Source organism: Scyliorhinus canicula, chromosome 17 (genome assembly GCF_902713615.1).
Source record: "Scyliorhinus canicula chromosome 17, sScyCan1.1, whole genome shotgun sequence".
Lineage (NCBI taxonomy): Eukaryota > Metazoa > Chordata > Chondrichthyes > Carcharhiniformes > Scyliorhinidae > Scyliorhinus > Scyliorhinus canicula.
Genome location: NC_052162.1, coordinates 57,189,745 through 57,206,462, shown reverse-complemented (window position 1 = coordinate 57,206,462; position 16,718 = coordinate 57,189,745). Strand labels below are relative to the sequence as shown.

Sequence of the window (16,718 nt, the reverse complement as noted above, 5' to 3'; positions counted from 1 at the left end):
AGTTTGTAAATCTGAGGTCTTCTACTTAAATGAAATGAAAATCGCTTATTGTCGCAAGTAGGCTTCAATGAAGTTACTGTGAAAAGCCCCTAGTCGCCACATTCCGGCGCCTGTTCGGGGAGGCTGGTACGGGAATTGAACCGTGCTGCTGGCCTGCCTTGGTCTGCTTTAAAAGCCAGCTATTTAGCCCAGTGTGCTAAACCAGCAAATTTGGCTTGTTGATTAAAGTTTTTCAGATTTCCTGTTCACATCTGATGTAGGAACCTTCAAGATTTCTTCATAGTGTTTGTGAAATAAAAGTTTTTCAATGCATTGATTATGAGGTTTCCTTGGTAACTCATTAAACAATTGTATGCCAAATATGGTAAAGGGTGATATAGACCTAATCATTCCAAGTTTACTCCCCAGTCTGTGCTGGGTTAGCCAATCTGAGCCAGGTGATGACTCGGATACTACATCAGCCTGAGCTAAGGTAGAAGGGTAGAAAATGCCCGGTCTTCAACTCTGCACAATTCACCAGGAGCACTCACTGGAAAGTGGACAAATATATACCCACGTGAAGACAGAATGAGGCTCATGTTTAATGTGCTTATGCTAAAATAGCATGGAAATAATAAACAGTGCTTATAAACAGTTAAACCAATCTTGTTGGCAGCGCATGCAGAATGTAACTGTGAAGAATTTGTGATGGTAGAAAAAAATATGTTCTCTTGGTAGGAAATGGTAATCCTGAGGGGGAATCACGTCTGTGTTGGTGTGTTTTGAATTAATTCTACAATGAAAATTGCCAGTGAAAAAAGCATTTGGTCGTTTGGCTTTGCATTTAAGCTACTGCTCTGAGTCATTGAAAAATAATGCAATTGAAATTAATCAGCATCTACATCCCACCATGAGACGAGACAGGAATTCTTGACTCATTCCGCAAAACAGTAAATACACTGATTTCCATTCCAGATGCAGAGTCGGTCACAAACAAGTACTTCAGTCTTCGCCATTTTATTCAGGTGGTTAGCTGAAGGGTTCTCTTCCTGAAATAATCAGATTTCTAAATGTACAGAAGAATGTAAAGGGACAGCTCCAGTTGTACTGTTTATTTGCTGTCTGCATCAGCAGGAAGCCCAAAGTTAAAACTTGCCAGTACCATTTAAAACTAACCAGCACCTATTTAAGGCTGCTGACAGTCATGCAGGAACTGAATCTGACCTGGCAAACAGTACCCCCTACTCACCTCTCTATCAGACTAGTACCTGGCATTTATATGTTCCCCACACCTTCTCACTTAGCACTGCTGCATGCCTCACATTCACACGTCACAACTTATAAACAGCCACATCCCAGCACATTGCACCACACTCACTGGCACACTCTCTCTCTCTTGCACGATAAAATGGAGCTGCGGCAGGGAATAGGCAAGACCAACTTTCTGCCATGCAAGCTCAGAATGCTGCCGTCAGGAAGGGTGAAGATCACAGTGTGTGAAGGGCTGGCACGGTATCACAGTGATCTAGCAATCTACCCTCCAATAGATCACTGGAATTGCTGAGGTACAACACCAGATAGTGGCAATGGCTCCACATTGCTGTCTTCTCCCGGGAACTCTTGCCAGTATTCTTGTTGTTGTCTGTTTGGCCAGCCAACCAGCCCAGAATGCTGTCACCTTACAAAGATCATCTTACAAAGCATTCTCTTCCAGTCAGGCAGCGTCAAGACAGGCAAAAGCACAAGCCAACCTCGCCGTCGGGAATTCAGCCCATTGGAGGCAGAGAATCGTGGAGGCCCCGGAGAATACTGGGTCAGGCCCGCTAATGATATGCAAACGGTGTTTTCTGTATAGGCATCTGGAATGCATTGATGCTGCTGTTGAGGCGAAGGAAAATTGCAATTTGGCGTGAAATCGGCACCAGTCACGACTTTTGCGTTGGAACCGAAAAATAGGCACAAAGGAAATGCACAATCACGGACCCGGCAAATCCCGCACCCTTTTTCATTGGAATCGATTGTGTTCCATGTGGCGCCATGCTAGCCCCTCCACAGTCGTTGAATCGGTCCAGATTCGTCACCAGTTTTGCTGTTGTGAAAGTCCACAAATCCTGCCCGGCATTAGTCTCAGGAACGGAGAATCCAGCACAACATTTCCTCCCCCCTTTAAATCAAAGGCCCCTGACATAATAAACAGGATAACATTAGCAATCAATTAGCGACATGAACAATCAATCATCAAGAATCGTCAATATGACAGACATTCCAGAGATCGCTGTTCTCTGTGTGGTTGTCGGCAAACCTCAGGCGTCTGCCTTTTTTAAAAATGTATTTTGTTACGAACATGTATCAAAACAGGTTACAGCAAATAAACACCCTGGGAAACATACTTCCCAGCATTCAAATATACAGTCTGTAGATTTTCCCCCATTTTCACCCCCCCCCCCCCCGCCGCCCCCCCCCCCCCTCCCCCCCCCCCCCCCCCCCCCCCCCCCCCCGACGAACAGCTCCTCAAACACGGTCACAAACAGCCCCCACCTTTTCTCAAATCCCCCTGCAGAGCCCCTTAACTCATATTTTATCTTCTCTAACAGCAGAAAGTCGTACAGGTCACCCAACCAAGCTGCTACCCCCAGTGGCGATGCCGACCGACACTCCAGTAAAATTCGCCGCCGGGCAATCAGAAAGTCGAAGGCCACAACATCGGCCATCCTCCTCTCCATAAGCTCTGGCTTCTCTGAAACTCTAAATCGCCACCAAAGGGTCCAGGTCCAACTTCTCCTGGCAAAGACCGCGAACACCCACGGCCAGAATCTTCCCAATTTTTCACAACCCCAAAACATGTGCGTGTGATTCGCTGGCCACCGCCCACACCTCTCACACTCATCCGCTACCTCCTGAAAGAACCCACTCTTTCTCCTTGTGCCCTGTGCACCACCTTAATCTGTATCAGGCTCATCCTTGCTCAAGAGGAGGTCCCGTTTACTCTATGCAGTGCCTCATTTCATACTCCCCAATTGATCTCCCCTCCCAACTCTGCTTCCTATTTCTCCTTGATCTTCACCACCCGCTCACCTCCCTGTTCCCTCAAACACTTGTATATATCCCCAATTCTTCCCTCCCCTTCTACATCCGGAAGCAGTAGTCGCTCCAGCAGGGTGTGTCCCGGCAACTGAGTGAACCCACTCCAGACCTTTCGCACAAAGTCACTAACCTGCAGATACCTGAACTCACTCCCTGATAGATCTACCGTTCGGTTTCAGCAGCACTTTGCGATTACTGGAACACAGTAGAAATTTAAGTTAAAACTTCTCAGATGCAAATGGGAATCGTTTTATTTGTCTTCTATGATTACAATTTGAAAGTCATTTAAAAGGCAATTCGTAGACAATTTGAAGCTTTCAAAGAATCACAGAAATTATCTTCTTGCTGAAACAAACAGCTCGCAATAACATTAAAAGTCAAAGTCTGAAAATGAAATATGAATACAGGGAGACAGTGAATAGTTCAGATCAAAGTATAGATGATTCATGAAAAAGAGAGAGAGAAAATAATCCAGCTAATGATCCAGCCCAGCCCCAGCTAAAAATGGCCAAACGAAACTTTACAGCAAGACTGTTTCATATCTGTCTTTAGCCATCTAATTACACCCGAATAGAATCCAAATTGGTTTGGGTTAGACTCAGACACATCTGATTTGATGGCAAGCCGTCCATCTTTAATATGCAACATTAGTTCTAATTGTTTCGTATCTGCATACTTGTGTATGTTAAAGAATGCAATATTGTGCTGTTATCAAGGCCAGTTTGAACATGTCTTTTGCTGACTTAGCTGTTATAACAATAGAGCCTTCATGTTATTTTGTCGTGTCATGCTGTTGCTATGGATCCTGCCCTATCCATGAACACTGTCTTGAAAAATGTATTCATTAATTCAGGTAAAGTGTTTGTTTTAATCTCTACTGCCTTTGCATGTATCAGGCTCTTTTGTGTAGTAAAGTGAATTATGCTGTGTTATGCTGTTTTGTAAGCTGTATGTTTTGAGATGGCCTGAGGTTATGAGAGTGTTGAAATCCTTAATTTAAAATGGATAAAACTGGGGCTTAATATTTATCCTAAATAGCTATCTTTTACCTATAAGGTATGTTCGGAAATAATTGATTTCTACACTCCCCCTCTACCCTCTCCCCCAGCTCCTCCAGACTGGCGAACCCTTCCTGCAAATACAGATAGGCTATTTAGTGCTTGCTTCAACTTCTGGTGTCTTTGGGTTGGTGTGAGTGTTGTCAGTGGTTATCTTAACCACAGAAGACGTAATGGTCTGAAGTTGACTCAGTGTTTGATTCGCAATTGAGGTGCTGTTTTCTCCAATTCGATCGATTACTGTCAGGTTCTTCGGAAGGTCTAAGCCGTCTCTTGGCACAGTTGGATCTGGACTCGCTGTCAGTTCTGCCTCTGGTGGATTGGTTCTTGTTGCCCAAAGTTGATCCAAATGCCTTCTGCATATTACATCGCCTTGGGTTTGTATAGTGTAGGAGACCTGTCCTATCTGTGCTAGGATGGCAGCAGAAATTCACTTTTCACTTGTGGTTTAATTTCTTGCCAGAGCCTCTTGACCCTGGCAAAAAACACATTTGGCCCTGTTCTCCCACCATGTAACCTTATCCTGCTGCTTTTTCTCGACAATTTATTTGGTCTTGGCTGGCTTTAGCAAATCGAATGTTCTGAATAATTGATCTTTAACTATAAACAACGCTGGAGAAACTTGGGTTGTTGACTGCACAGTATTCCTGAACGTGAGCAGGAATTGACTCAAACATTTAGACAATGAACCTTGTTCTCTAGTTACCTTTTACCTGTGCGGGACTCATCCAGCTGGGGATGATTGTTCCATGCAGGGTTATAACAGAATGTTTCATCACCTGTGCAAAGTGTTCCGCCCCTATTTGTGGCAGGGTGGTAAGGAGTGAATTGGATGTGCTGAATTCCATTCTCCTTCAAGCAGTTTATGAACTCTTGAGATATGAACTGCCGTCCATTATCGCTCACCGGGTGTTCAGACTAATCGAATCTGCTGAAAATTTCATCAATTGTTTTTTCCGATGACATCCACTTCATGATGGCAATTTCAGGTCATTTCGAGTGAGCACCAATTAGAATGAGAAACATTCACCTTCAAAAGGTGTGGTGTAATCAACATGTACCCAAAGCCAGGCCCCCTTTGTCCACTTCCATGGATGCAATGGGGCTAAAGATGGCAGGTTCCACACTTTTGCACAAGACAAACATATTGCCACTTACTTCTTGGTTTCAGCATCTAGCCCAAGTCACCAAAAATATCTCCTGGTTATCTCATTCATCCTTACAATGCCCAATTGGTCCTTGTGTAATTGGGTTAATCCATGGTTTTCTTAATAATGGTGGAATGGTGACTCTCATTCCCCCAGAGGAGACAACCTGCCTGTATAGATAACTCAGGTCCTTGGGTGGAATATGTCTTTAACTCAGGGTTTGCTCCTGAAATCTTGACTGGAAGCACCATGTTCATAACCTCTGACAGTACTGGATCACTTCTGGTATGTTTATTCAGCTGTCCTAAGGTCACAGTATTGTTGTCTATTTGCTCAAAGTAGAAAATGTTTCCACACAAACTGCTTATTGCAGAACTATTTGGTAAGAGCAGTCGAGAGAGTCCACAAGCATTCCCATGAAGGTTTGACTGACGATACTTGACCGTGTATATGTCTGCTGACAAGAGCAATGTCCACCTCTGCATTCTGCTCGCTGCCAGTGATGGTATGAGATCCAAAAATCATTGTCAGTGGACGGTGCTCCATCAATAAAGTGAATTTCCTCCCATACAGGAATTGGTAGAACTGTTTTATTCCAAAAATGATTCCTAGGGCTTTTTTCTCTATTGGCTCATAATTGCTTTCGGCTTTATTCAAGATTCCCAACGTGAAGACTATCGGTTCCTTTTCGCCAGTCGGCATGTTGTGGGAAACCACCACCCCAACCCCATGACAGTTGCGGGGATAAATTTGGATCAAAATATATCAGGACTTCGGACTTGAATAGTGCCTCTCTGGTTTGCACGATGCTCTCTCACACTGATCCACCTCCCCATTTCCATTTTTTAGTTTGACACAGTAGAATGTGCTGGGGTTTTACAATGGTTACCAGATTAGGAACAAATTGTCTCAAACCAGGACAGTTGGTAGGATTTTTCAATCCCAGGCCAGATGGTGAAGGTGAATGTAATGCGACATGAATCCAAGGTCCCAGTTGAGGCCGTACTCATGTGTGCGGAACATGGCTATAAGTATCTGCTCGCCGATTCTGCGTTGTTGCATGTCCTGAAGGCCGCCTTGGAGAATGCTTACCCGAAGACCAGAGGCAGAATGCCCTTGACTGCTGATGTGTTCCCCGACTGGAAGGGAACATTCCTGCCTAGCGATTGTCGCGCGATGTCCGTTCATCGCCGAGCAGAAACTTATAGCCAAGTTCCGCACACATGAGTACGGCCTCAACCAGGACCTTGGATTCATGTTGCATTACATTCATCCCCCACCATCTGGCCTGGGCTTGCAAAATCCTACCAACTGTCCTGGCTTGAGTCAATTCACACCTCTTTAACCTGTGATTATCCCACTCCATTTGCTCCATCTGGACCTGTAAAGACTTAATTACCTGCAAAGACTTGCATTTAAAGTATCGTCTTGCATCTTTGACTTTGTCTACATATGTTTCTGGAACCCACCTCTTCATTCACCTGAGGAAGGACAGTGCTCCTCCGAAAGCTAGTGATTCAAAACAAACCTGTTGGACTTTAACCTGGTGTTGTAAGATTTCTTAATGTGCTCACCCCAGTCCAACGCCGGCATCTCCACATCATGTTTTCCCATCAGGTTCTTCCCATTAAAGCTGGATATCTTCCTTTGACTATGTGCCAGGACAAATTTGCCATTTGTCCATTCAATTGCACTGTTACTTCAATACGGCCCCTCAATGGAACCACTTCTACGGTGTAGGTTTTTAAAAAAATATTTTTATTCTCCTCCTTTTTCACATTTTCTCCCAAATTTACACCCACCAACAATAAACAATAATCAGTAATGAACATGTCAATCAATAACAACAATCCATCCTCCCACCAAACCCCAAACATTAGTCCGCATGTTCACATAAAATGACAAAAAAGAATCAGGAATCACCCATAGTGACCATTAACATACACAGTCCACATCCCGCCAACGTTCCCAACCACCCCCAACTAATGTTCGATGTTATCCAATTCTTGAAAGTGCAGAATGAATAATGTCCATGAATTGTAGAACCCCTCCATCCTTCCCCTCAGTTCAAACTTAACCTTCTCAAGAGTCAAGAATTCCAGCAAGTCCCCCCGCCACGCCAGGGCACAGGATGGAGAGGTTGCAGAGCCTGATCTGACACCCCGAATATGGCCTCCCGAGGGCCCGGGTCCAGTTTCACGTGCACCACTTTAGAGATTTCCCTAAAAATCTCCGCCCAGTAATCCTCCAGCTTTGGACAGGACCAAAACATATGAACGTGATTTACGGGACCCCCTCCCCCCTGCAACACTCACACACATCTTCTACCCCTTCAAAGAATCAGCTCACCCTCGCCCTTGTGAGGTGTGCTCTATATACCACCTTCAGCTGTATCAGCCCCAACCTTGCGCATGAGGTGGAGGCGTTCACTCTTCTGAGCACCTCACACCAGAACCCCTCCTCCATACCCTCTCCCAACTCTTCCTTCCACCTTGCTTTGATCCCTTCCAGTGGTGCCTTCTCTTCCAAAATAGCTCCGTAAACCGCCTACGGTGTAGGTTTTTAACACTATCTTTAAGGGTTGCAGGGAAATATGCTGGAACTTTTCTTGATAAGCAGTCTCTGGCAGCAGCGAGATGGCTGCTCCAGTATCCACCTCCATCTTCACCGCTGACCGTCCTGTAATGGAGTGACCCATTATCGGTCTGTTGTACCAGCAATAGCTGGTACATTTAATGGCAGTTCATCTTCGGACTGTGAATCAAGTTCCTCCTCACTTCCCTTTTGTGTGGACACTTTTTCCTTGATTCAGCTTGCCATTTGTTTTATTTGCCTCTTGCTTCCTCTACTTTTGCTTGAAGCTTGCTTCTTTCTCAAAAAAGCCAGTGCAATGTGGCCTTTTCTGCCTCAATTCCTGCACATGATGCCTTTGCACCAATAATCTGCTGCTGAGTGCCTGGATTTTGCACTCCTATGGTAAATGTGAGTCTGTGTGTGTGTTTGGGTTTCGGCCAACATCTTGTGAATTCTTGTGCTTGAACTCAACTGCTGAGCTTCTTTGGCTGCTAATTCCATGGATACTCCCAAAGTAACATATATCCCAGTTAGAAAACTTCCAGAAATACAATATAACCAGTCAAAGTGTTTCTGAATCAACCCAGGTTTTACTCTCAAGTAAAAATGTGGATCTATGACACAGATGAGGCACAGTTGGGGATTTTTGGTCTTCCTGGGATATATGTGCAACTTGTATATACGTTGTCTCAGCAGCATTCCTGCCATTTCCACATTTACCTTACAAACGAATTGGCAATGATTTTCCTTAATGCAGTCGTGTCTCAAATCCGGCTATCCAAACATCGGAGTGGTCCAAAAAACAAACATTTTTAGAACATGCCATGTATCAATTTTAATTGAGTAAAATAAAAAATAATTTACCTGGGCAATTTGGGAAGGCGCCTCATTGGTGCAGTGTGGCTTGTGTACCAGTCTATTCCTGTGCTCTAAGCAACCCTTGGCTCCTTCCGATCTAGCTTGACTCAAACCATCCATGGTCTGAGCCACCCAACCCAGAACCCAGCAAGGTCTGAAACTTTGCAGGACCTCAGTTCCCAGGTTGCTGGTTTTGAGGCACTGAATCTGAATTGGCTCACAACAGAAAATTTGATATCTGCAGTGCACACCCATGGCATTATTACTCATTGGCCCAGACTTTTGCAGTTGGCAGTGAAGTGATTGCTGTTGGCATTACAAAAACTGCAAACAGAAATCTAGCAATCCGTGTAGTGGCAGTTTTCCCTTTGAGTTCAAATCTGCCACCAAGTGAAGGGGATCTTCTGACATCCAACAGCAGTATTATCAATGAACATGATAATCAACCAATCAAAGTTAAGCATTCTCACAGGCAGAAAACCAGACAGCAGAATGCACTGAATGTTTCAGTTTTATTAATATTTTGCAGAGTGAAGTAAATGATTGGGACGTATATATGGGATTAAGGGGAAGCTGAACTATCATAAACTTAAAAAAATAAAAAAAAGTTTTTTTTATTGCAGTGGAGAAATTTGACATTCCACAAATATTTTCTCCATTCGCAACTGGGGTGGGCCCTACTTCTGCCTAAATTAATAGCCATTGGTCCCCTTGCAGCAACAGGGCTATTGCATGCAAGGCCAACATGTGCACGGGCATTTCATGTGGTCTCCTTAATCCATCTTTGTAAGATGCAATGGCCCATAGATGCTCTTCCTCAGAGCCCATGAATATCCAAACAAGGAAACTAAATAAGGAAAAAATCTTCAGTTCCTAAGAGTGCATGCGATATGATTTTTAAAAGGCAAGATTGGAATTAATTTCGAGTGACTTCACAAAGTCCAGGATCCTCGTCAGGACCTCCATGAAACTCTCACATTTCTTAATTGGTCCATGTTCCATTACGGTTTACTCAATAAGAATTGTGGGCCCAGATAATTGTTCAGTATGTGACGTTATTCATTTTGAACCTGTCATCTGCTTCTTCACTTAATGGCTAAGATAGTTGACATTATTTCAGGTCCCTGAGGATTTTTATTGGCACATTTTTCTTATCCCTCTGCTCCAGAAGTTTGAGCTAAGATTCATTGCTGCAGAGTAGAAGGAGCTTTAACCCATGCCTGACAATGTTGAGACTGATTGCCAAACCATAAGAGTACTCCAGTTCCTTGTAATGCCTCCCTCACTTTGATGAACACTAAAATAATCAATTCAAAAAAATGTATCAATTAATAAGATTAAAATGTTTTTGCTCTGAATACATAGGACATGCAGGCATCTCTGTCACAGTCTTCCTCTCCCCTAAGTACCCCCCACCCACCCCCACAACTCCCAACTCTTCAGGAATCCCAGCAGCTGATCTTGTCACTTACGAGGTAAGGGTCCCAAGCTCAGAGTGACAAGAAATGGACAATGGCAGCTCAGAGTGAATGTTCAGTGGTTATGGCAAAAGAACTGGGACCATGAGTGAAACAGCTGCTTACAGGTGAAGGACCCTTCAGGAAAAGGATTTATGTTTCCTATAAACACACACGAGGAAGGCAATTGGAAATCACCTCATGTATTTTTTACCGCCGTCATATTGTTCACTGAAGTTGAAAATGGGATGTTCCTCTGAGCAACTGAAGAAAAAGCATGAGACTGCGAGCCATGAAGAAATTAGCAGAGAAGCTGTCCTTGTGGGCATATCACCACTACACACATGACATGTCCATCGTGCAAAGGAGAGTACACAGATTGAAGAAATTCAGCAACACTGGCTTCGGAGCTCATTAAAAACAAGAAGACACAACAAAATAATAGACAAGTGAGCAAGCCAAATTTCAACTACACATGCGTAGGTCCACATGCATGGGTAAACAAAACAGTGATATGTTTATTCCATTTATAATTTGTAATCCTGTGGCCTCAATTTTAACTTCAGGTCAGTTTAAAATGGGTGTGCCCTAGTATGAGTTAGAAACTTACCCACTGCTCTGGAAATGATGCCCAGGATATTTTTACTCCAAAGCCTCGTTTGAATCCCAATAATTAATTGCATTCAAGTTGATGCAGCAGAAAATAACCAAGACCAGGGAGGTGATAGGATCAGCCACTGGGAGTCCTGCAAAAGCTGGGAGTTGTGGGGAGGGGGGTGGCGGGGTTTGCAGGAGAGTAAGATCATGGTGGAGAATGCTTACATTCACCTCAAAGGCCCTTAAAGAGCATTACCATTTCTTCTACACCTTCAAGGGAAGTAGAAAAAAATATAAATTTCTATCTTTGGTTTGGACACCTACTACTTTTCTGCTGGATTGCCTTGGCAAGATAAAAAGATCTCAGCATTGTGTTAAAAACAAACCCATTGGCTTTGGAAAATTTGTCCTGCTTCCTGATAAGGTTAATAAGTAAACATCCAAACCTGACAGCTTTAGGGCAGTTAAGTAGCTTGGGCAGTCCAGCTAAACATTCCCTCAGTTTCTGCCAGACTGGTAGGGTTAAAATCATGTGAGTTAAATGGTAAGAACGTGGGACTAGGAGTAGACCATTCAGCCCCTTAACCTTGTTCCACCATTCAATTAAATGATGGCTGAACTTTTCCAGTTTCAGCTACAAATTCTTCAATACCCTTAACTAATTAAAATCTATCAATCTCCGTAAGTTCAAATTCTACCAGCATCTACAACCTTTTGGAAAGAGTATTCCCGATTTCTATTATTGTGATCTGTGTCAATTTAATTTTGGAATTTTTGGAAATTGATTTTGCATACCAATCATTCCACAATGGCATCCCTGTCTTGGAACATCATCATTAAAACTTAAGCATTCTTGCTGTAGATTTTTGTGGAACATGTCAGACGTTACAAAGTGGAAGGCACCAGACGTTAGTGAAAGGAGCTCTGTTTTCCTTAAGAAAGATGTGGCAAATTCATTATTGGCTTCCAAAGACAGAAAAGCCACCATCTGTCATTTTCATCATGACAATATCAAATTAACTTGTCGATGAATGATTTAACATAGTTCAGTACAATATAAATTATTCAAACTGTGCTCCTCAAGACTATAGTCTGCACTTTAGAAAATTAGATATATCTATCTGGGAATGTCATGCTCCTGCTCATAGGAACTGTAATTGTTTAGGATTCATATTCACTCCAAAGGTGATCCAGGAGCACATTCTGAGTTGACACAACAGGAGTTAGCAACAACTCCCCCTAATACGCTGCACATGAAACATCTTGCTGCAGTGGCAGTTTCTTTTCATAGCTTTGCAAATAATTTAAAATACCATTCACAGATGCATCAATGCACTTTGAGTTACAGACTCACCCTGAATTCAAACAAGTGCATATATGGCGAGGGACAATAGACTTCCAATTCGCATGGCATTGAGCTTTTTCTAACAACACAGATAAATCAATTGCAACTTGTACAACAAATCTTTGACAGCACAAATTTAGAAATCTCACAGAGGAAATAATAGACAGCAATTTTTCTGAATGAAAAAAATAAGGCCATGCCAAAGCTTGAAAATATCACTGTGTCAAGTCTGGGAAGAGAATGATGGGGATTAAAGATTAGATGAGCACAACAAATCTTCACCACATTTTATTGACGGTCTGACAAACTTCAGCATTGTGATGATTTTTCCCGTGCAGCAGTCAGTTAAGTGATTGTGAAAGTTGTTGTTACTTATTCTACATAAGAGTACCTTCCCCCCACCCCCACCGCAACACCCCCATTCACCCCCACCCCTGAAACTTATTTTATCAGTTAAGTATTAAATATTGGGTTGAATTATCTTGCTTCCTTTTGGATGAGATCATCTTGCTTCCTATTGGAAAGGATCAGATTACCTGTTGGATGGAATGTGTTCCAGTTTCCCAAATCGCCTCTCCTCAGTGAAACTCCAGAATTATTATCAGAATAATTGCTGTTGGGCTTTTGAGCTCAAACGTTCTTACCGTTCTCATTTTCCGATATCCCTAAACCTCCTGGTACCACTTGATGCTCATTTTAATTCATTAAAACCGTCGCAGCTTTATAACCTCAATAAATCTCAGCTGTGTTCAATCATAAATATTTTACAGCTAGCTTTTTAGCTAATCACCCTTTGGCAATTCACCAAACTGAAGTTGAATGGAAAAGCAGTAAATCCGAAAGTACTGTACAAGAAAGCAGAAAGCCAGCAATTTTCTCAATTAACACCCTTAACCATTGTTTTTTTAAATATAATTCTACTTGTGATTTTCTCCAGCATTAATTGTGAATCATTGGCACATAAATGAGAGGGAAAGCACTCCCTATTACAAGACACTAAGCCAAGATTTAATATAGAAATCTTTATTCTTCTCTTAAGTGGAATGAAATAGTTCAGCTGAGTTCCAGCTCAGGGGGAGCCCCTACAGAACTAAGTCTCCAGGCGTCACAATGAAAGTCCAGGCCTCACCTGACCTGCCTTCCCTCCCCCTTCCTTCTCCTCCCTCTCTCCCCCTCCCATCTCCCCACTCCTCTCCCCATTCACCCCTCACCCCATCCCCATCTCCACCCTCCCCCATCCCCATCCAAAAGAAATAGGAACAGGAATAGACTACTTGGCCCCTCGAGTCTGCTCCACCATTCAACAAGATGATGTCTGATCTGACTTTTCTCACATCCACTTTCCTGCCCTTTCTCCATAACCCTTTATGATCCCTTATGATCCCTTGATCCCTTACTGATCAAGAATCTATCTTAGCCTTAAATATACACAAGGACTCTGTACACATAGCTTTTTGTAGCAAGGAGCTCCAAAGACTCACAACCCTCTGAGAAAAGAAAGTCCTCCTCATCTCAGTCTTAAATTAGCACCTCTTTATTCTGAGACTATGCCCTCTGATCTTAGACTCTCCCCTGGGGGTTAACATCCTCTCAGCATTTATCCTGTCAAGCCCCTTAAGAATCCTACATGTTTCGATGAGATCATCCCTCGTTCTTCTAAATTCCAATGAGTAGAATCCCAAGCTATTTAGCCTTTGCACATAAAACAATCTCTTCATACCGGGGATTATCCTCGTGAACCTCCTCTGAACTGCCTCCAATGAAATAATGGGGTGAATTCTCCACCCCCAGTTGTATGTTTCTTGGCAGCATGGCATCGTTGGCATTCTCCATTCCCGCTGCTGCCCAACGGGATTTACCATTGTTGACACCCCCACGCCACCAGTAAACCCCACTGATGGGGAGTGTGCTGCCGTTGGAACAGAGAATCCTGCCGGTGGAGTGTTCACCCCAATATCTTTTCATAGATGTGACCAAACTGATCACAGTAGTCCAGATGCAACCTCACCAATACAGTGTACAGTTGCAGCATCACTTTCCTACGTTTATACTCCAACCCCTTTGAAATCAGGGCCAACATTCCACTAGCCTTCCTGATTACCTGCTGCCCCTGTGTGCTTGCTTTCTGTGTTCCGTGCATAAGTACCTCCAAGTCCCTTTGTGTTGCAGCTTTCTGCTGATTTTTCTTCTTTAAATAATAATCTGTTATTTTGTTCCCCCTTCCAAAAGGAATCTCCCATATTCCCACATTATGCTTCATTTGTCAACTTTTTGCCCACTTATTAATCCATCAATATTTCTTTACAAACTGTTTGTAGACCTCTGGCAACCTGCCTTTCCACCTATTTTTGTGTCATCTATAAATTTGGCTAAGTTTGTTTGTTTCCTTCCTCCAAGTCATTAATATACATTGTAAACAATTGTGGTCCCAGCACTGATCCCCATGGAACTCCACTAGTTACAGGTCGCCAATCTGGAAAAGAACCTCTCTCCCAATCCCCATCAACTCTCAGACTATCCCCATCTTGACCCTCCCTATCTCCACCATCCCCACCACCCCATCTCCCTTCTCCCAGCCCCCTCTCCCCATCCGCCTTAGCCCCATCCCCTTTCTCTCCATTCCCTCCTTCCCGATCCAAATTATCCTCATCGCCCTCCTCCTATCCCCATCTCCACCCTCCCCACCAGTGCCAGAACCTTGCTACACTCCATTGTTCCACCATTTGTATCTCCCCAATCTGACGCCTGCAAGTGTACTAGGAATGCCCCATTTTTGTCCTTCCCCACTGGCCAACAGCCGCTTTCTCCCAGCAGCTGCCCGTCGCGTTACGAGCTAGGCCCAATGGTTAACATGTTCTCAGCCTGTGCCTCACACATCCACTCTGCTTTGCCATGTGCTGGTGCCCAGCCTCAAGCCAGGAGTTATAATCAGCTCCTTTTTCCTCGCTCTCTACCTCAGGGTCAGAATCAGCCACTCTGGGCGAAAGCAACAAATTCTTCTTATCAATGATGGAATTCCACAAAGTCAGCCTTATTAAAATAAATAGAAGTATTTCCTCAACAAACCAACAAGCACACGTCAAAGAAACTGCTTTATAATTTACTTCCTCCCATTGAAACCACCTTCTATATAACAGACCTGTTAGGTAAACTTATTCCACAAAAAATGAAATCCACTTTCTCATTTTGGTATTAAGGGCAGCACAGTGGTTAGCACAGTTGCTTCACAGCTCCAGGGTCATAGGTTCACAGGTTCAGTTCCCGGCTTGGGTCACTGTCTGTGCGGAGTTTGCACGTTCTCCCTGTGTGTGCGTGGGTTTCCTCCGGATGCTCCAGTTTCCTCCCACAGTCCAAAGATGTGCAGGTTAGGTGGATTGGCCATGATAAAAAAAATTGGCCTTGGTGTCCAAAAAGGTTAGGTGGGGTTACTGGGTTATGGGGATAGGGGTGGAAGTGTGGGCTATCCAACGCTGGTGCAGACTCGATGGGCTGAATGGCCTCATTTACATTGCAAATTCTTAGTGTTATGTACTCCAGATTCTCTGTCTATCCTGAATTCCGCTGAGTCCCAGTTGCACCCCACGGAAGTACTTCAGGTCTCCTGGCTCACTGAACAGTGCAGCGAGATCAATGGTTTCAGGGGAGGGTGAAAAAGTACAGGAAATAAATTGGAAATGAATGAAAATTCCCCAGCTCTTATATTGTCCCCAAATCACAAGAAAACGGAACAAAACCTACTGACCTTCATATCCATATCTGTATCCAACAGCTACTCTCACAGAGAGTGTCAGCAAAAATATTAGCCTTCTCATGTCCCGCTGGTGAACTGATGCTTTGGTTCAAATGTGTTTGAAACTTCGCAAGTCTATCTATGAATGAGATTGAAGAAAATCATTCAACTGTGCCAAAAAGTTATTATTTCCATGGCAAAAGACATGTACAGTGCCCAAACAGGATAATAATGCATGAATCATTCACGGATCTGAAGGACGGTCACTGACTTCGTTTAACTCCACTGAAGGAAGGCGGACTTGCACCTTCCCCAAACAGTCAAGTGTTGAGATGTTTTTGAGTGAACAGCAACTGACGAAAAGGGGAAAATATAATGAATGTTACCTTTAGATTGTATTCCTCGTCTACCGTACAGGAGGATTTCCAACCCTGAACTTCGGTCGTCTGTGGAGAGCAAAGAAACTGGCAAGGGGAGCGAATGACATCATCCTGCTACATCCAGTGAGGGGCTCCTTAAAGCTGCACTGTCCCTGTATCAGGCATTGCCAGGAACTTCAATCAACCGCACCGAAAACTTGCTTTAATTGACCACGGCGGGTTAAAAAAAACTTTTTGTGCTGGATGGGAATCAATATTTTCCTCCCCGTATTGTTTTCTGGATGTATATACGAAGCAGCTTCGCAGTGAAGATGGCAACATGTGAGAGAGTTTAACGTGTACTCTAGTTTTGAGGAAAATAAGAATGAGAGTATTCATTTGCAAGCAATTGCCACATCAACCGCATTGGATAAAATTATTCTGAAAATGGTTAAACTTTTTTTTTCTGAACAGCAAGCATCCCCAGAAATGTGACATATGTAGTAGGTGGAGCGCTCTCCGTGGTGGC

General features: G+C 43.5%; 1 protein-coding gene across 1 annotated transcript in view; it reads right to left on the bottom strand.

The window, feature by feature from the left end:
* Positions 1-16,345, bottom strand: part of srpx2 (sushi-repeat containing protein X-linked 2) — a 103,611-nt gene extending 87,266 nt beyond the window's left edge. The window contains exons 1-2 of the mRNA XM_038775634.1: positions 16,217-16,345; positions 15,843-15,969 (exon numbers count right to left, since the gene is read on the bottom strand). Coding sequence (XP_038631562.1) covers positions 15,843-15,912 — 70 coding nt within the window. The 5' untranslated portion in view covers positions 15,913-15,969; positions 16,217-16,345. The remainder of the gene's footprint in view (positions 1-15,842; positions 15,970-16,216) is intronic.
* Between the last annotated feature and the right edge of the window lie 373 nt (positions 16,346-16,718).